The 20,819-nt window shown below is 42.2% G+C and overlaps 2 protein-coding genes across 2 annotated transcripts; one reads left to right on the forward strand and one right to left on the reverse strand.

The window, feature by feature from the left end:
• The first annotated feature begins 1,111 nt into the window (after positions 1-1,111).
• LOC108432760 (protein APCDD1-like) lies at positions 1,112-11,425 on the forward strand. Its single transcript, XM_017706851.2, has 5 exons — positions 1,112-1,446; positions 2,217-2,394; positions 3,422-3,950; positions 8,154-8,475; positions 9,809-11,425. The coding sequence occupies exons 1-5, from the start codon at positions 1,398-1,400 to the stop codon at positions 10,246-10,248; spliced, it is 1,518 nt and encodes a 505-aa protein (XP_017562340.1). The 5' UTR covers positions 1,112-1,397; the 3' UTR covers positions 10,249-11,425.
• On the reverse strand, positions 10,838-20,209 carry LOC108432761 (vesicle-associated membrane protein-associated protein A-like). The gene is made up of 6 exons (XM_017706853.2): positions 19,985-20,209; positions 17,730-17,882; positions 16,431-16,534; positions 15,762-15,842; positions 12,043-12,222; positions 10,838-11,871 (listed from the first exon to the last, which is right to left on the reverse strand). Exons 1-6 carry the CDS (start codon positions 20,040-20,042, stop codon positions 11,710-11,712), a joined length of 738 nt encoding a protein of 245 aa, XP_017562342.1. The 5' UTR covers positions 20,043-20,209; the 3' UTR covers positions 10,838-11,709.
• Between the last annotated feature and the right edge of the window lie 610 nt (positions 20,210-20,819).

A 20,819-nucleotide genomic window follows, 5' to 3' on the forward strand; every position in this document is an offset into this window, starting at 1 on the left:
ACGATGATGGATTTTCTCCCCACACCTGAGTTGCTTTTCACTTCTTTTTTTTCTTCTTCCCCCTCTCACCAAATAAATAACTAATCACTTTAGAGTGACTATGAAAAGAACTTTGATATGAATTAAACATGAGCCTGGCAGAGTGTAACTGAACGTCCTCGCGGAGTTAATTTGATATTAATGTAAGAACAGCACTTGTAATTATTCAAGTAACATTAACACGTTTACACTCGTGAGCGCAAAGACGAAACGATGGCTTTCTAATATCCTAACTGCGCTCCATGCATGGCAATAAAACGACAGCAGAAGTGGGCTAATACAATAATAGCCCGGAGCTAATTACATCTCGGCTAGGCTATTACCTCTTTCACTTTCTCGGATTTATCCTTCTTTAAAAGTTACGCTTAACGCCGTGATGACAATGGCTGACTCACTCGCGCACAGATAGCCCACCTTCCCCTGGCTGCTGAACCCAAGACGGTGGGAAATTATATGTAGCACTAATTCGACTAAAGACAAACGGATCAAATCGTGACGGTATTTGTGTTTTTTTCCTTCTGCACCCGTATTCAGGAAAGCCCCGCCTCCTGCGCTGGGATTGGCTAATAGAACCTTGCCTTCTGCACTGGGATTGGCTAGTTTCAGCGGACTTCTGAATATGAGCGACTAACCAGTTCAAGAAGATCGAGCTGGAATTATTGGGATGTTGTTCTAGAACAGTCATCAAGCGTCCTGCGAGTCGTCGAGTGCATTAGAACAGCGTTCTAGAAGCAGATTCGCGTTCTAGATCGCAGTTCTGAACTACCCTTCCAGCCAATTGTGGTGCACGAAGCGACCCACTACTAGCCAATCACAGCACGGGGCGGGGTTTTTGTCGTAATACGGGCGTGAAAAGTAGTAATAAATAAATAAAATAAACTATATCACGCTCGTGACGGCGCTCCCTCCTCCGGTGCTTGAAGTAGGAGGCGATGACGCGGGAAAACGAGGAGTAATAACGTATTTGATGAGGCGTAAATAGTCCAGAGTTATTCCGGTCGGAGACGGTGTGTGTGTGTGTGTGTGTGTGTGTGTGTGTGTGTGTGCGTGCGCGCGCTGGGGTGGGAGGGAGAGGGAAGCTCGCCCCCACCTCCTCTGAGTACAGAAGCGGCGAAGAGAGCGGAGAAGTTTGTTTGACTGTCAGTTTGTGAGGATGCAGCGCTGCGCTGCGCTGTTGGTTCCACAAAGAATGACTCAAACAGCCGTTAGTGTCTGTGTGTGGTGAGGAGCGCCGCCTTTTAAGTGAGGACGTTTGCTTAAAACCTCAAACGAAGAGCCCCTCCGAGGCGTCACGGCAGGCTTCCCATTTAGCCAAAACTTTGGCAGCTTCGTCTTTTTCTGGGCAGAAGTTTGGAAATATGTTTCTGTGGCGTTACACGGCGGCAGTGCTGGTGCTCCTGAGCGCCGGTGAGTATGTCTCTCGGGTCCCAGGAAAGCTGAAGTTGGGTTCTTATTCACCAGCTGCTTATTCCGTTCCACCTTAAATGGTGTAGCAGATAAAGGTTCTGGCGGCTGTAGTGCGCCTGTTAACTGCTGCGCCATTTAAGGTGGAACGGAAAATTGGAAGAAGCTGGCGAACTTTGGCCTCGCCGCTCCCACATGTGGGATGAAGACGACCACTAATGAGTTTAATTTTCCCGCATTGGATTAACACGATAAGCGATTACGGCGCGTGCTGTAAACCGGGCGTGAGGTTTATAGGCTGAGCGGTCCGGACGGCGATTAGAGAGCCGAGCGGCTCCGCTGGTTCGAGTCAGAGGTCTGATCAATGCGCCGCGTAAATCGTCAAAACGGCTCGGTGTCGCGCAGAGCGCTGCTAAGATTTATGCCCTGCCTATATTTGAGAGAAGACCTTAAATAACGCTGCGGTTTATATGTAGCCTATCCGAAAATCAGTTCTAAACAGGCCAAAAATATAGTGCCGGGTTTTTGATGGTGCTTCAAACGTTAACTCCTTCTGTGAGGTGTCAGATATAACTGTCAAAATGTCAGTTACGTCATGTTTCATGTCTGAATCCCCCCTGGGCTCGATCTGGATCTCTCAAACCTGGTCTGCCCTGCTCGGATGTTATTTTAGCAAGCGACTGAACTGAAGTGCACTGTTGGAGTGATTTAGAACTGAGCTCAGGATGTGCCCCCTCACCCAACCCCATCCACCCTTCCACCCCTCTCTGCAGGTTGGTGTGAGAGGTTGCCTCCTCGTTTGGTGAGCTCCAGCCCAGCACGCCTAGAGAAGAGCTTCGGCAGGCACTCCAGACTCCACCAGTGCCAGTACATGCTCAAACATCTTCAAGATGGAGACCAGATCACTGTGCACATGCCTCCTGATATCGCAGGTCACTGGGTGTCCGACAGGTAATCCCTGCTTCTCTCAGAATGCTTTTCCTCACAGAAGGGAGATGGGTGTTTGCACAGTTAGACACACAAAATTGATCATATCTGCACCACTTTGTGTTGTTGTTCCAAGGAATGGTAAGAACGTAGTCTATCATGATGTCAGCATGCAAAATTATCATGGTGTTACTGTTAAAACACCAGAAATGTTTTGAAAAGTACTAATGCACACTGAAAGCATTTCGCCATAGGTGTTACATTAATAAACTCATTAAACCTTCTTTAATAAAGCGACTCTCTCCACACTTCAAAGGCCCATTTCATTTACCGTACTATTTTAAAATGAAAGCGTTTGATTAAATGTCTAAAAAATGAACAAGTTGACACGCTGGTGATCAGTCCCCAGTTCATAAAGTCCACATTTGAAAACGTAGCTATTATAATTTTTTAGAATGTCACAAAAGTCACAGCATTTATGTATATCTGTCTATCGAGCGTACAGCAGTTTAGCTTCGCCCATTCACAGTGACGTTTTAAGGAGTGTCTTATTTTTTGTATGAGATGCAAGATGGTGCAGCCAATTAGAACAGATGTAATTTATATACAGCAGCCTTAAAGGCACAATAATAAAGCCAGCTTGTTTAATTATAAGGGATAGACAGAGGTTGAAAAATGTCATGTAGATATGAATTGTGACTGGTTTTGGTACATAAAACCACACAGACATTAGTGGACATCAGAGGAAAGAAAGATAAATACAATAAAAAAGTTTCTAGACAGGCTCTGCATGTTACACCTGCGTTGTGCTGGCAAGTGTTTTGCAGGGAGAACACAGCCATAGCCTGTTGACTTCCACTGTGACATTGTTTGAAGGATAATTCAAATTTAAAATGTTTTTGGAGTTTCTACTGCAGCTTCTTTTAAAAGCAGTAACAGTGCAAACCCTAAGGGTCTTATCCTACAAATAGGACTCAATGTGATGTGTTACTGGAGAAGTAATGTAAATGTTAGCGTAAGTAACAGTTTAATCTTGTAATCTCCTTTAAAGCTGTGAGGTGAGATCCGGGCCTGAATTCCTCACCCGATCCTACCACTTCTACAACAACTACACCTTCCAGGCCCTTCAATTCTACTACCGGGACAACCAATGCACGGAGCCCAGCTACACACTGCTCATTGAGGGCAGTGTCCACCCACGGCAGGCCTCATGGGTCGTCCGGGGAGGAACAGAGGCAGACTTCCAGCTCAGCCGTGTCCTGCTGGTCAGCCACAGTCCCGCAGCGGCTGAGGCGCTCCAGGTGAAGCTGGAGCAGAGCTGTGGTCTGGTAAAACGTCTGGATCCAGGGCTGAGCTATGAGCTGTGGGCCGACGGCACCAAGCACTCCAGTCGTGACTGCGCCCGCGGCTTAGACTTCAGCATGCAGGAGTTACAGCTACTGCGCATGGAGAGGCTCCATCGCCATGGCGACCCTGCCACAAATGCAGAGGAGTTGTTCTTGGGGGACGTGCACACTGAGCGTGCTCAGAGGAGACTCCACAAGCCCTCGGGCTACCAGCCCCCCCTGCAAAGTGTCAAGGTCAGTGCCTCGCCTTGGTGCACACCGCAGGGATGGGGAACGGCTCTATAGCGGGCACCCTGCATTTTCCCAAGCTTGATCTTTGCTGTGCTGAAGACGTCCTGAAGTGACAGTGCAGTGGGGGGTAATTAGAGGTTCGCTACTCGAAAACAGTTCGGCAGTGGCGCACAGTTCCGTTATGCATTTTCCAACTTGCTTGGTAGAGCAGAGGAGAATTCAAAAGAACAAAAACGTTTTTGAACCGTTTTTAGAAAATTCCTGAGTGAGTGAGAAGCACGATCAAATTTTTTATTTCTTAGCTTTACCTTATTTGTTGGAGTGTGTGTGTGTGCGTATAGTAACACATCCTCTACAGAGAACACACTGAAACATTTTAATGCAAATTTTAGTGCAAAATTTCTAGTTATTTGCTGAGATTAATATATTGAAAAAACACATTTAACATATTGAAAATAAGCAGTAATTGCACACTAAAATGTGCAGAGGTGTGTTCTCTATAGAACACTTTATTAACTTAAATGTAGAAAATCACCAAAACATGTAAACTAGATTGCCCAAACTTTTACATATGATGGTATACACACCAACTCACCACTTTGTTTAGTAATTCTCCTTGCATCATCACTCACTGTCCATTTTATCCGCTCCATTTACTCTATAGGTGCATTTTGTAATTATAAAACTACAAAGTACACCTATATAGTAAATGGAGCGGATAAAATGGGCAAGTGAGCCCCCTTTCACCCTGTTCTTCAATGGTCAGGACCCACCCAGGTATTATTTGGGTGATGGATCATTCTCACCACTGCAGTAACACTGACATTGGTGGTGGTGTGTTAGTGTGTGTAGTGCTGGTGGATCAGACACAGCAGTGCTGCTGGAGTTTTAAACACTGTGTCCACTCACTGTCCACTCTATTAGATGCACATGCGTTGTCGGTCTTGTAGATGCAAAGGCAGATCTTGCTGTACAGTATGAGCTAATCATCCTCTAGTCCTTCATCAGTGGTCACAGGACGCTGCCCACAGGACGCTGTTGGCTGTATATTTTTAGACCAGCACAACACACACTAACGCACCACCACCACGTCAGTGTCACTGCAGTGCTGAGAATGATCCACCACCTGAACAGTACCTGCTCTGTGGTGGTCCTGAGGAAGTCCTGGCCTCTGAAGAACAGGGTAAAAGGGGGCTAACAAAGTATCAGAGAAACAGATGGACTACAGTCTGTAACTGTAGAACTACAAAGTGCACCTATACAGTAAGTGGTGCTGATATAATACACAGTGAGTGCAGAAACAAGGAGGTGTACTTAATGAAGTGGCTGGTCTGTGTATATACAGTACTGCGCAAAAGTCTTTGGCCCCTAAGGAGGCTCTTTAAAACCACTGACCCTAGCAGTAAATGTGTTTTATCAGTAGAACCTCTATATATCATTAGTAAAAATATAAATGAGCACAGTAAAAAGTAACAAGAAGTTTTCAAACTTCAGCAACACACCTGAATTAGTTTAATTGTATTGATTGCCCAAACCATTGGATAATGATTGCAGTCAATATTGGGCTTCTTTGAAGAATGGTTTGTTAACATTAATAAAATCACTACTTATTTTGTTAATCTTATCTGTATAGTGTTTTTGGAACAAAGAATGGCTTATTATTCAAATAAATAGCTTTTTTAAATCAAAATTTTCTAAGGTGCTTTAGAGTTTTGCACAGTTCTGTATATATTTAAATTGTTGTCACAGGTTTCATCCATGACAAGATGTTAGTTATCAGTTATCACTGTTGAGCCAGAAATTCATTATCAGTGCATCCCTAGTTGTATTATGGCCCCAACAGGAACTATCACGTACTCTTTGTCCAGAAAAAGTAGCCTCACCTTAATCACACTAATAGATTTAATAGTTAATCACACTAATAGATTTATTTAACTGAAATGTAATGTATTCATCTGAATGCTCCCTCGACCCTGGCTAACTGCTTGACTATAACGCGTCCTCACTGAGTGCTACATCAGCACTCTGTCAAACATGATCCCCCACAATATCAGATCAGCAGCGGAGATCCAGATCAGCATCCCACTAAAGTGAGCCCACTTACAGCAGAGAGCAGCAGTTTGCTACAGCCTGAGACAAGCAGCAGGACCGCGTCCTCCAATAACAATAAACAAGCCATGCTGCTGGGCCAGAAAACAGGCTCTGATTCATATTCATGCCTTCACAATGCGCATCTTTTACGTTCAACTATTACGACCGTGTAATAAATGGCCAACTGAAGACGAGTAGCAGCACCATAAACCAAAGGGCCCTTTTGCCTATGAATATTAATATGATTCTTAGAGCCAGAAAGATGTTAGCAGTCATGGTGTTTCACTGTAGACTTCCATCACATTGTGTGTTCAGTCCGATGGCAAAAACGCACACAAAAGCTGAAAAATAGATGAACTGTTTGACGGAAGCATGTTTAATTTATTAAGTGCTGTGTAGTGTAAAGTAAAAGGTTGTATTATACATAACATTTTACTTGACGTCAGAAGTGACACTGTGATATAATTAATTCATGTCATTAGGCTGTCCTCATCTTCCCGTGTGTGCTTGCATCAGGTAGCTGTCGTGCCCTTCCTTGTACATACTGAGAGCATTATGTATTCATTGGCATGCCCTTTTCCCCAGTCATGCAGTTTTACTCTAGTATTACTATGATCCGACGTCAACCACTCAACTATTTCAAACAAGGCTGATACAGAACAAATATCAGCGTTTCCCCTGCCGTTTTAGTGTGATTTCAGCTGGTGTTAGAGCATACCCGGGCTCCTGATCCACTGCTATCCCCTGTCTGCTTCAAAGGGAATGGGGAAATAGCGCTGCAAAGGGCATCGTTCTGAATTCCAGCTCCGACTTGGTGCGTGCCTAAGGCGCTATGGCAGGGCTGAGGGAAAGCTGCAGCCAGACTTGAGAGGTGGAACGGGGGCTTTCAGTTGGATTAATGCTTTTCATGTGTGCAACCCCAACCACACACCCCCACCCCCCACGCCCCAAACCCCCCCCCATCCCACATCCACACACTAGCTGCTCTTCATTCTGATGCCTACAAAAACGCGGTATGAAAGATGTAATGCAAAGTTAATGAATTCTAGTTTGAAGCTGAATAATTTATGGGGAGGATGTTGAGTCATGGCAGTCAAGCAATGGCAACTTATCAGAAGTCAAGCTCCTGCATTCAATAAATACCCCAGGCCTTGACGTTTCAGTACTACAGGTGTAGGGTAGACGTGGACTCTAAAACAGGAGAGGGTGGATTGGGATTTAATAGTCCGGCAGTTTCTCAGGTATTGATAAAGGTTTGTCCTTGAATGAATTATACAGTTAATGCTGATTCCTCACAAGTCATATTTAAACCAAGACCAGGCAATCTGTATGTATGAAATCATGTCCGTAGCTCACACTCAAGTCTGAGAGAAACCGATAATAATGAAACTCAACAAGTATCTGTCGCCCACACCACATTCTTCAAACAACTTGCCTTTAGCCCAATCTGAGAAGTGGTGATGAAAGACCTTTTCAGATTGCCAAACTTGGAATTGCCTTGGTTTTTCATGATAATTGTTTTATTGCTGTCATTACTCATGAGCAGCTTTGTGTTGTAGAGCCGTGACTTATAACCGCTAATCCCTGCCTTTTCATCTATTGACTTCACTGCAAGAGCACAACTGCTTTTGCTCTTATTGGCTGGAAAAGACATCAGGGTTTCTCCATCCGCTGTCAGATGTACCAGCCAATCTGGGGGTGTGCCATCTAGACACAGCTGGCCAGTTAGTCTTCAAAACCTGTATATGTTCACCATTGGAACAAAACCTTGTATCTCTGTTTTTGTCATTTTTTAACAAGATGTTACAACGTCAACTGCCCTTCACAGTATGCTAAAATGTAATGATGAATGGAGCAGTAGAAATGCCCCACAATTACATGGAAAATATCTTCTATTGACTTCCATTTCAAATTGAGAATGTTTTTTCTTCTCCTATAAAGTCACCATTTTGGAGACAGGGGATTTTGTCACAACAGTGGCAGTATGATCCCTTGTCTTGTCTGAAATATGTCGCTTTTATATCAAATCCTTGATTACATCGACTCTTTAATGATGCCCGCTCTCAGTGACCAACTCAAAAAACCAAAGATCACTTTTTCTCTCTGTTCCTTCAGACCTACGATGCAAGCTGTGTCACTTGTCAGATCGTCTCTGAGGCAGATCTGTACAACCCACCTGTCCTGCCATCCCAGAATGAACGTCCTTTGCGTCTCTATGGTAACTGGGTTAGCAGACGCTGTGAGGTCCGCCCAGGGGTCCTCTTCCTCACCCGTCATTTCGTCTTTTATGAGGACAGCAACATTTGGGAAGGTCACTACTACCACTTCTCTGACCCAGTCTGCAGGCACCCCACTTTCAGCATCTCTGCGAAAGGACACTACAGCCAAGGAGTTCCCTCTACTGCAGTGATGGGGGGCACAGAATTCACTTTCACAGGTGAACTATAAGTGGTTTGAACCTGTGTTTTGCTGATGGTTCTAATGATCAGTGTTCAGTTGGTCTATCTGTGCTCTGTCCACACATGCATCCTTTGATATGAGCTGTTGAGATGTTGAACGAGATTTACAGAACTTTGAAAAAACCTCATGCGTTCTAATGAGAAATTGTAGCACACAATGCTGTTTCAGTAAAAATGCCTAAATTTAGTGTGTTATTAATTTCAAATGATATTTCTTTTGTCTGCCAATGCTCTGTAACCTCTCAGGATAAATCTGTGTCAAGCCATTTTAGCTTTTAATACCAAGTTTCTTGAAGAAGTCAAAATGTTTTTAATACTAATATAAAAACACATTTGACATTTAATGAGTTAAGCACAGAGCCCTGAGGTGACATGGTAATAATTTTTAATAAAGTGTGGCCACAAATGAATATATTGAGGCCACAAAATAATATGTAGAGACCACGAGTTATGAGAAACCTAATTTGTGGCCTCAGTGTAGTAATTACTGGCCATGCCTTATGAAATATAATCAATGTCATCTAAAATCAAATTTATAGAATTAGAATTAGAATTTTAGCAGATTTAATTTTTTTGTTTCCTCATTTTAATGAGAAGACATTTTTACTTAATGTAGTTTTTCATTAATTTTAATTTTAACATGTGGTTATTCAGTTTTTAGGTTAAAAAAAATTACACAATATTAAAATTACAATTATTAGCTTCAGTTCTGCAAATTTAATTCTTATGTGTAAAGTAATTGTTTTTTTTTTACAATTTCCAGGAGTATCAAGGAAGTGAAGATGCAGTAATTAGAATCAATAAAAAATTAATACTAGTAAAAAATATCCCTCCCATTAAAATTAGTTTTAGAAACTTTGAATTCTAATGAGACATTTTGCACATTTCCTTTCTTTACTTGCTCAAATCCAATGTCTGATATAAAAAAAATTGTGGATTTAAACCTAAAACTAATTTCCATACAGACTGGGTGGAGTTTCTTCTCTATCGTGTAATCAGGCTAATATTAGCATGGTGGCAAATTTGTTGTCTATTCCAGTCTGCCTAGTTTTGATTAGCTACAAGACCACACCTCAGTGTTGTAGCTAATCAAAAATAGAAACTCACCATAGCAAACGCCAACAAAAATTCAATAGGGTGAACTGGATTTTAGTACAGAGCTTGACCTGCCTCGCAGCAGTTGCTATGAAAGAAAGCAATTATGGGCATTGTACACGCACACACACACGCACACACACATTTTCTAAGCCTTTTATCCTCCTGGGTCCTGATGTCCTTAAAATGCTGACTCATTTCTCCATCTTGTTCCAGTGACACATATGAAGGTCACTCCCATGGACATGGCCACGGCTTCTATATTGAATGTCTTCAGCGGGGACAAGTGTGGAAAGCAGGGTTCCTGGAAGCTGGGAGTTCAACAGGATGTGACGCCCACCTTAGGCTGTGCTGCCCTAGGCATCCGTTTGCCCCACACAGAGTATGAGCTCTTCCGCATTGGGCGAGATTCAGCTGGACGCAGCCTCCTCTTCAACGGCCAGAGACCCACCAACGGCTCAAGCCCAGACCAGCCACACAAGCGTGCCACATCCTACCAGCCCCCTCTGATACGCTGCATCTCCAGTCAGAAGGGGTCTACAGGCATTGGTAAAGAGGGTGACCATCACTTCAGACTTGGGAATGGATACAAGACACTGGACCAGCACCTAATATTTGTCATCATGTTGGTCGAACTTGTCTTCTGGAGCATTTAGGATGATATGGGGGTATTTTTGGGGTGTAGTTTGTACTCTAGGATGCAGATCAAGGTTCAGTTCTGTCCTTTGTTCACTGAGAACTGATCTTGGATACAGATCGTTTAACCTTTCCCAATCACAGGACTAATTCTGTGACATTGTCATGGATACTGTGAAACTACTTTAACATGGGACAGTATGTTGGGTTTTTTTAAATGTCGCGAGAAAAGAAGAGATTTGTGGCTTTACGTGAACATGTCCAGGTGGAGGCAGCTTGGGACTATTTCATTAGACGGCGGTACATTAACATGAACTAGATGATGGTCGTGTCGTAAACCTTGTTGCTCCAGAGGAAAGTATGCATGACACACAGAAATGTTAGATCATTCCCTCCATTATTGCTGCTACTCTTTCAAATGTAGCTCTGAAATAAGAAATTACTCACAGCTCTCCTCGTTCTTTACCTTAGGCTAAGAACACACACTATGAGGTGTGGATTATTTATTGATGCGTAGAGAAAAAGATTTGCCCAGACATTCATTTGTCGTTTGCCATCCACTGCATGCATTTTAAGCGTGAAAACATACAGAGACGCCAAACACTGAAATGAGAATGTTAAAGATTTTATTTAATTTTCATTCTTCTTTCCTCAATGTTAAATACCATAGGACAGGACTGTAAGAGTGGTGATCTTTATTCAGTCAACAGTTGCCTCACAAATGAGTATATATAATTTGCATAAAGAAAAATCTAGTAAGACTTGACATAACTGTAAGACGTCTGTGTTTGTGTCAGGTGACTGGGAGAAAATAATGTACATGGAAGGAGGCACATATTTCCCAGCTGAGTTATCAACATTCAAAGAATTAAAACTATTTTCAATTATAAGATAAATTTAACTGTCAAGAGACCATCGCACAATATGTAGCAATGTCTTTTTTTCCTTTTTTGAGTTTTCCATTTTCTTAAAAGGATTAAAATAACATGTATAGGACACTTAACATTTCATTCAACTCTTATTAAAACCACAGAGAGAAAGAGAGAACAATTTATTTTATTTATTTATCATAGATTTCTTTTTCAAATTACCATCAAGGTCTCTACACAGTGCCTCGATCTGACTGTAACTGATGTTTAGATAAATGTACAGTTGCTGCCCCTTACCACCCTTGGAAGGAAAACAAAAACAAATAAACCCCCCCAAAAAAAAACACCCAGCACCACAAGAAAATAGAAAATAACAGAAAACAAAAAAAAAAAGAGGGAGACTTTGTTCTTCTCGTTTGAGTGTGTATGTGTACTAACCGTGTGAGATTGCAAAAAGGCAAGGCCCGTTTGAATGATTCTGTACACAGACGCATTTTTCCGCCGCCTTAGGCCACACTAGCACTGATGCGACGCTGAACGACAAGAACACACGCTTTGCCCCTCAGACCCAGAAGAGACTGGAAGGAGCTGGGCAAAACAGATGCCTTTATCCTATAACACAAACTTCCCAAGGAAGAATCCAATGAAGATGGCTGCAATGACCACGAGCAGCGAGGGGAGCGATTTGGAACTGGTTTCCTTCCTCATCATTGCTGCTGTGTTCGAAACCATGTTGTCCGACCGCTGGGCTTTCCTCATCCGCAGACCCTCGTCCTAATAATGAGAAAAATCTAATTACACACCCAGAACCAGAAGAATAACCACATATTTCTTTGGAATAACTATTAACCACATATAGATGTTTCTGGGTAGTTTCTGTTGCAGGTATAATAAATGTTTTCCTCTGTCTACACTGTCTACTGTGTTAAGATCTTTTCGGTGTACCTTAAGTTGCCGGTTCTCATCTGCCAGTTTGCTCATTTCTGACTGCAGCCTCTTGCACTCCTCCATCAGCTTCCTCATCTCCGTGTCGTCCAGGGACAGGCTGCTGGGCTTGGCCCCTGATGTGCTGTCTGCCTTGGAGGTGTTAAGGACCGGGGCAGCTTTGATCGGGTCTACGTCATTCTGTATGGGACAGACACAGAAAACTTTAGAGCTGCGACTGGATGTTTAACAGGTAAAACAAGTTTACTCAAAATACAAGCTTGATCAAATAGCAAGATTCAGTTCCATGAGTGTTAATATGGCTTTTTTTCCCAGTGTAAGGCTGAATGTTTCTGAGCGAGGTGAGTATCTGTTTCTGCGGCATTTCCACGTGGACACTGACACAGACATGCGTAGCTAACCTTGCTCAGGGCCACAAAACCGATTGTTGGGAAGATTTACTGATGAAGTTATTCACGGACAGATTCTGCATGACGCATGACTGATGAAACAACGCCCTGCGTTATTTCGAAACCAAAAACAAGTTCAATTCGTTTACATAGGTATCAAATAAATTAATGCAGTACAATATTGAATTTATTCAATAAACATCAATGTAACAATAACAACTGCTAAAATGTTGAACAGTGCAGCTTCCTAGGACAACAGAACTGGATAACATTAGCTTTACATGATCACAGCTCTGCTTACCACTGAAGTGGTTCGAGTCAGGCTAGAAGGCTAAGCAGACAAGTTTAGATGATAATGAAAAATCTAAAGAAACAAAGCAAAGCAGCTACTGCTGGAGTGACAGAAAGCAGAATTTAAACGTGTTACTTGTTCTTTAAATTTGTAGGCTGCTAGCTAGACTAATGCACGCTGGCTCCTCTCTCCTAGTTGGCAGTAATTCTAGATAGCTTAGCTAATGGGCTACAGATCCGAATTGTGCCACACACAACAGTACAGGTCTGATTCTGACTAACTGGTGCTCTACTGTTTCAAGTGCAGACGATATAAACTCATGTCTCAGAGAGCAGATCAGGTGCCAGGGGTTGGGGGTGACCGAAGGATTATTTCTAAAATTTGTGTTTTTTTTCAAGCAGTAGCCTCTTGGGCTAAGCTACAGCTAGCTAAATGAGCAGGCTAAAAGTTCCACTCACAGTACAGGCTCAATGCCAGCTAACCGATGCTCAAATAACACATGCTTAGAGCATAGCGACTGATATTGGAGGACAGAAAATTCAAGTGACAGACAGAATCAAATGTGTTCTGTGGTGTGTGTAGCTATTAGTTTGTTAGCCACCACTGAGCCACTGTCATGTGTAGTTTTTCTGCTCCTGATTTAACAGTACAGAAGAAACGAGAAAAAACATAATTGGTCTCCTGAGTTCGCACCAGGACGATTCGGCATAATACTGCTGTGGGAACTATTTGGCTCTGCAGTGGAAATTAGGCCTAAGAAACCAGGTTAGTTTGGAATTACATATGCAGAATGAAAGCTGCAGGCAAGGATTTTAACTGCCAATGTGTATTTCTCTAACTGAGAAATTTCTTCCCATTCTTTTCACTTATTTTGATCTGGTATGTGGTAGCGCCGACTGACAATATTCAACCAGATCTTTTTACTTATTTTTATTTGAACAGTTAACTTGATCACCTTACACCATGAACAATGCAGTTTTTTTGCCTTTCTTCTTCAATCTCTTCATCAGCCTCTAACTGGCAGGTAGAGAACTGTGATTTCTAAAATGCAATTCCTGCATGTCAGATTCAAATGAAAAATGCAGGAAAAAGCCCTACACCATAAACATCATTATTTTTCCAGACTCAGGACTTGTTTAACACTAAACAGCACCATTACTCTTTATTACAGATTATCATATGCACACAGGCTCACCTGTTAATAAGTCAAAATACTGTTCCAAGTAATTTGTTCCACAAAAAAAAAAAAAAACCTTGTGAACTTGCACTAACTTGGCTACTTCTCACAAACCTGACTCTGTCTATCCCTCCCTGTTCTGTGACCTGGCCTGACACTGGGCAAATGCTGGTAACCCAGGTGCCTGCTGCCTATGGGGGTGCAGTACTCTCCAGGAGTGGGGATGTCCTGGTAAGCCGTAAAGCTCTGCAGCCTGGGTGTCAGCCTTGCTACATCGGCACGCAGCTTTTGGGAGCGGACACCTGACTTTAAAAGAGTAGGTAGTGGAGGGATATAGTAGCAACATGCATAACAACTACAAAATGAGGCTACATTCTTCTCAAGCAGATGTTTTTACAAAGAAAATAGTCCAAGCATCATTGTTTTTTTTTTTTTAAGACAAGAATGCAACCAAAGTGCAATGCATGACGTGAACAATAACAGATGAAATATTACTTGTGCAGAAAAAAATGTGACCTGTATATGAAGAAAAAGGAAATAAAATGTGAGTGTTTCCACAAAGTACATTTTATAAATATTAAACTGAGCCAAAATGTGCTAGGATCAGGCTAAACCAGTATTAGTATTTTAGTATTAGTATCCTTAGTATTAGGTAGTAGGGAAAAAAATGCTATGCATTAAAGATGTATAGACATAAAAATGTCCAGTCAGGTCACTGTACTTAGTGAATGCAGGAAAAGCTTAAAGCTATAGTAGTGGAAGCATGGCAGATGCATCAGGAAGCATAGAGAAGGCATTACATTTGAAGAAGCCATTAAAACACCTGCACTTTTAAAATGCACATCTGCATAGTCAAAACCAATGTTTTAAAGCCTCACACTGCTCTACTTCTTTTAACCCATCTTCTTCTATAGCCTCAAAAAGAACCTAAAACACCCGGGATTACCAAAGGAGGATATGTTCCTTCACAGTGTGTTGTTTCAGAGAACTGGTGCTGATAATCATGTACTGCTGTCATTGGAGTATGAAAACCAGCATCTACAGCAGTTCCAGCAGTAACAGCCTCTACTCTTCTGGGAAGACGTTACACTAGATGTTGGAATATTGTTGTGAGAATTTAATTGTACTCATCCACAAGAGCATTAGTGAGGTTACTGATGGTGGACGTGGACGATTATTTCTACATCATAAACGCCACTCTAGAGGTGGGTTATATGGCAAAAATATACAATTGCATTATTTAAAGAAATGTTGCTCTAAATCCAGTTAAACATGACTAATTTTGCTCTCTTTATAATGAAATATGCAGTTTGTCAGTGTGTTACAAGTAATGATGATATCCATATGTTTAGAAAAACCTACTGTATTGCTCTGTGACAATTTATAAGACAATTATACATATTGTCGCACTGTCCAGCCATACTGTCCACATCTTAAAATGTATTTAGATAGAGCTCCATCACTCTAGGGAACACTGCTGCATTGCTCCACAGCCCAATACTGAGGGGAGCTTTATACCCTTGTATTCAACATTTTGCATTGGACTCTGATCTCAACTACTGAAATCACAATTAGAAGGTGTGTCTGGATACTTTTGCATATAGTGTGAGCATTTTAATCCACAGCTACATTTAGCATTCTACAGGTGAATACTGAAAGGGTTATAACGTCAGCCTTCTTAAAACTAAGACTATGAGTATAGTTATAACTCACTCCCTCATTGGTCATTTCATACTATAGTTTAATTGATAGAGAGACAACTTGGCATGACGAACCCCTCTGCTCATTCAGTAATCTAATTGTCATCTTCTATTGTGATTACCCAAGCTGTTATGAGAGGAATGCATACAATAATACTCACCATTTTATCGTTTTCTGAAGGCAGTTCAAAAACACATCTGAGCTTGGAGTCCATTAGGTCCTCTGGTTTTGCATCTTTCCACTATAATAGGAGGAAAGCAGAAAGCACATGAGCATAATATATGCATGTGTACTAAGCGTACATCCGTATTTACCAATGTAGAAATCACAAACAGACTTTATATAACAATTCCTCTCCATGGTTGGCAGAGGAGGTAGGTAAACAAGGTTGTAAAGATGTGACTATACTTTAATGTAGTAATCTTTAATGACTACTTGTGATTAAGTCTATCTTGAGAATCAGTTATTATTATTTTTATTATTGTCAAGCACTAACCATTAAAAACAAAACGGTTGTAGAGAGGGAAGATGGCAAAAAAATTTAAAGTGTGGGAGTTGGAAAAGAAGAAGCAAGAGAGAGAAAGTGAAAAAAAAAGGCCTGCCGAGATTATATTTCTTACAGGTCAGCAGGACCTCAACACTCAAGACCTGTGGGATGATGACAGCAGCATAAATAAAGTGTATGCGCTTGTACTACCCTCTGCTGGCTAAGACTTTAAATGCATCAAAAAGGAGAAAGTTAGTTCTGTGGACCACAATACAGAAAAACAGATGGCTAAACTCATGAAACATCCTTACAAGTGGTGAGATAAACAAATAAAACGCTTACCATTGCTTCCAAGTCGGTTATGTTGGGTGGTGCAAAAATGGTCTGCACCATGAATTTATGCTTGCTTTTCTCATTTGGGTCGTAGTCGAACGGTTGCAGCATTACTGAAGTAAAGAGGAACAATCAATCAAAACAGTGAAGCTTGGGACATAAACAGAATGAAAGACCTTTGTAATAATCATATGTAACATCAAAATGATTCTCTTTGCCAGCATATAGTTTGACAAAATAGAGTTTTAAACACCTTGGTGTCACTGCTGGACTGAGAATAATCCACCAACTAAAAATCAACAAAGAACTAGAGGATGACCAACATAAACTGCAGCAGCAGATGAGCTATCGTCTCCAACTTTACATCTACAAGGTGGACTGACAAGGTAGGAGCGTCTAATTGAGTGGACAGCGTTTAAAAACTCCAGAAGCACTGCTGTGTCTGATCCACTCGTACTCAACTCGACATCACATCCGTGTCACTGCAGTGCTGACAATGATCCACCAACCAAACAACATTAAGACATTTTTTTAATTCATGGGCCATATTACAGAAACATCCCAACCTTGAACCTTATTTGTTACGTCACCATGACAATTTCAGATATATAAATACTGTATAACTCCTGTTTTAAGCTTCCATTTCTACAATTAGTCATTGCACTTGGGGGAAAAAAAAGTGTTTTTAAGGAAAACACGAAAAAGCAGTAAGCAGCATAACAAGATCACTAACTAGCTTAACGGCATTACATTTATTCATCATGCTAAACAGCGGTTTCACTTGTGAGTGTTTTTTCTTCTTCTTCTAAATCTAAGGTTTATAAAAAATAAATAAATCCTGAACACTGCAGACATGTTCTCCCTGGCTCCCTCTCATTACCTGTATGTGATAATGTCAATGAAAACTTCGCAAATAAAATATTATGACTAGACAGGGCTGGACTTGAGGCCGTTTATTAAGAGGAAAGACGTGTGGCTCATAGGAAAACTAAAGTGAAACTGGGGAGTGGCGACTCCCAAGTAAACTAGCAGGGGGCACTGACAATTTAATTAGATAGGAGTTGTAAATTAACACAGGATTTGCTTCTGTAATTTGAATTTGTGAAAAATCTTATCCTGACCGTGTCATTCTATAATAAATCCTCTGCTCAATCAGTCAACTAATCAAAACCCCTAACATGACATACCCCAAGAAAAGTCATTATAAACGCAGCAGACAGGGTTTAGGAAAAGCTTTGTGAAATGATGTGTGAGAGCAGATGGGGCTAACCAGAATATGTGTCTAAATAATGCTTGCACATGTCTCACCAGAGATAGTGACTGAAGCACCAGGTTCAATGACCCCACTATTGGGTCGCACACAGTAGCGACGTGGGGCTGTCGTCTTCACTTTGAAGCATACTTTTCTGTCGGACGGGTTCCGGAGCTTTAGATTGGTGGTCACCACATCTGTAAAGGGGCCTGTAGGCAGACACAAAACATTTTCAGTAAATAACTTGTTTATTCATCATACACCTTTTGAATAACATCACAATGAATTTGACCAGTTTCTCTCAACTACGTGTCAGACACCATGCTGTGCTGTATTCAGCTTATAATGGTTATAATAACAGACAGAGCAAGTGGCCTTCAGTAAGTGAGTAAGTGGCCTCCAGTCTGCCGCACACAAAGCTTTTCAAAATAATGGACCATGTAAACAAGATCAATTTGTGTCCTTAAACTAAGGCCTATGATTAAGAACTCGCTCAATAACACCTATAAAGCGCATCAGAGAAAACAGCATAAACGAAAACACAGCCTATGTCTTAACAAGTGACTAATTTGAGAGCATGTAGTCTGTAATACATTTTGAACCTAGAAATGTTTATAAATGTGATGTTCTGTCTAAGACCATTAGTGCACTTTTTAGTGTGGTGTATATTTAAAGAGACTCTTTGGCCAAAATGAAAAACTGAACCACCACTAAAGCTGCTGTAAACATGCCTACTCGACTCCTCCAGTGGCGCCGCAGCAGTCCAGAGAAAGATTTTTCTATTCAACAACTAGAAAACCCCCTTCTTATGACTCATCTTGAAGGTGAGTGGAGCTTTAGAAAAAAATTACACCTGCTCCAAGGTGGGCTTTGGTGAGGGCTATGTGAAATGTGCTGTTTTACCACCAGTTGGCTAACGCAGAAGGATGGAATACAGGTTACGCTGCTGCTAGAAAGCCGAATGTCACATCTGTATAAGCCTCTACATCAGTGGCACAGAAGTAGAACTCTTTATTACTTAGATAGTGAGATTCGTGTATTTGCAGAATACATGGTCGGGGAATGTTGATGGACGAAAACATGAAAAAGCATACAAAACTGTGAATTGTGCTAAAGCAGTGAGGCTGAGCAATACAACGACGTGGCTACTGAATCTCACATAACATGAGATATAAAACATGAAATGTGAGTTTTAGACTTAAATGCCCCTTTAACCTACGATCATGATGACGTTTGGGTTAACTGGACACCTTCTGAATGTTTGCTAGCAGAAAACTAACCCTTGTTTCTAAGTCAGTGAACGTTACTCTCAGCCATGTCCAAGTGCCTAGATACCCAGACCACGCTGCCCAGCAGCTTTACATTTGCTGAATGATCTCAGGTGCGAGCCGAGCTAAACAAACACGTCTGCGTTGGTTTCCCGACTGAGCCGGACTGAGCGGGCGTGTGAACAGATCCCAGCGCTGTAAACAATAGTTATGGAAGCCGAAGCTGTTTAATGAAATGTTTAGCAGCTAGGTTAATTTCAAGCTTGGTAACGTTAGACGTATTTCCTCAAGGACCTTGCCTGCTGTAGCTGGCGAATCACACTTGCTAGCGTGGCAAGTGCAGAAGGGCACGGCGCCCCGCTGCGCCTTCACTCACCATCGCTGCGATCCCACAGAGCTAACGCTAACGCTACCTAACGTGGTCGAAGAACAACCAGTGGGGGTGTATTTGAAGACATTTAGCTGTTCAACAACTGCCGAGATGCGCTAGTAAACCGGCGTAGCTCAGCGCTGTGAATTAGCTGTGGGTTACGGTCTGCTAAGCGGCTATACATACAGTAAGTTAGGTTAGCTAGCCTAGTTAGCTACAGGCTGGAAACTAAAGCCATCCAACGAGGCTGAACTCGGCTTCCTATTCGCCAGCTTCTGGTTCTCATTTTCCCGTTCCACCTTAAACGGTGCAGCAGTTGCATTCTGGTGCCTGAGGTGCCATTTAAGGTGGAACTGGGAAATGTGAACAAGAAGCTGACTTCAGCCTCGTAGGTAGCCAGAGGCCTACAGCCGACAGTGAGTGTAAAATGGCGGTGGTGGGTGGGAGATATAAATATATATATTTTAAGCTGTATAAACTGGTGTTTTCAGCGTTTATCCTCGGTCTCGTATCAGCTTCACGCCGGAGGGTTGTCAGCTAGTTAGCTGGCTAACGTTAGCTCGCGAGCCTGGAAGTAGATTAGCTTAGCCAGCTACCCGTTAGCGAAATAATCCTCTGACAGGCGGCTAGTTTAGTCCACTCTTCACGCCCAGAGCAGGACCGGGGGTCTTACCTTTAAACTTCAGATCAGACGGCGGGTCGAGAATCAGGACTTGTTCCAGTTTGGACATATCTGCCTGCTGTTGGTTAAGCAGTGAGGGTTCCCGTGCCAAACGCCGGCGTTGCTGTAGCAGCTGGCTGACTGTGTGTGTGAGTGAGTGAGAGTGCGCGCGCGCGTGTGTATGTGTGTGTGTCCGCCTAATCGGCGCTGAATCTCACTGAGTCACACACAGCCGTGAGCGCGCACACGAGCAAGACAGCGGCGGCGCGCACTGCGCTCTGCGCGATCCCGAGAGCACGGCGCTGCTTCAACTTCAGTTTTATTTTTTATTTTTTCGTCGCTCTGTAGTTACATGAGATGAGGCACTTCTTCTCTATTACAAACCTTTTACGATTTTACTTTTGCCTTTTTCTTATATTCACACATTTTTATTTTCCATTTTCTTTCTGTTCTTTCTACAAAATATTATAGCGTGTTCAAAAAGAATTACATTTTAGTTTTAGATGATGTGTTCTTCAGCATTTATTCAGGGGTTATTTTGCTAAGGACTCTTATTGTGAAGGGCGGGGCTCTGTGTGAGAGTGTGTGTGAGCTGAGAGAGAGGGAGCGATGAGAGCTGAGTAATGAGAGAGCTGTTAAGCAGATAAAACCTGCTTATGTACGACATAGCCGTGGCCAACAGCAGGTGATAATAAAGCACCAGGATGAGCTCTTGCCTCAAGTGGAGGAGTTTAAGTATCTCGGGGTCTTGTTCACGAGTGATGGTACAAGGGAGCGGGAGATTGACAGGCGGATTGGTGCTGGGTTAGCAGTGATGCGGGCTCTTTACCGGTCTGTTGTGGTAAAG

Source organism: Pygocentrus nattereri, chromosome 3, assembly GCF_015220715.1.
Source record: "Pygocentrus nattereri isolate fPygNat1 chromosome 3, fPygNat1.pri, whole genome shotgun sequence".
In the NCBI taxonomy this organism is placed as follows: Eukaryota; Metazoa; Chordata; class Actinopteri; order Characiformes; family Serrasalmidae; genus Pygocentrus; species Pygocentrus nattereri.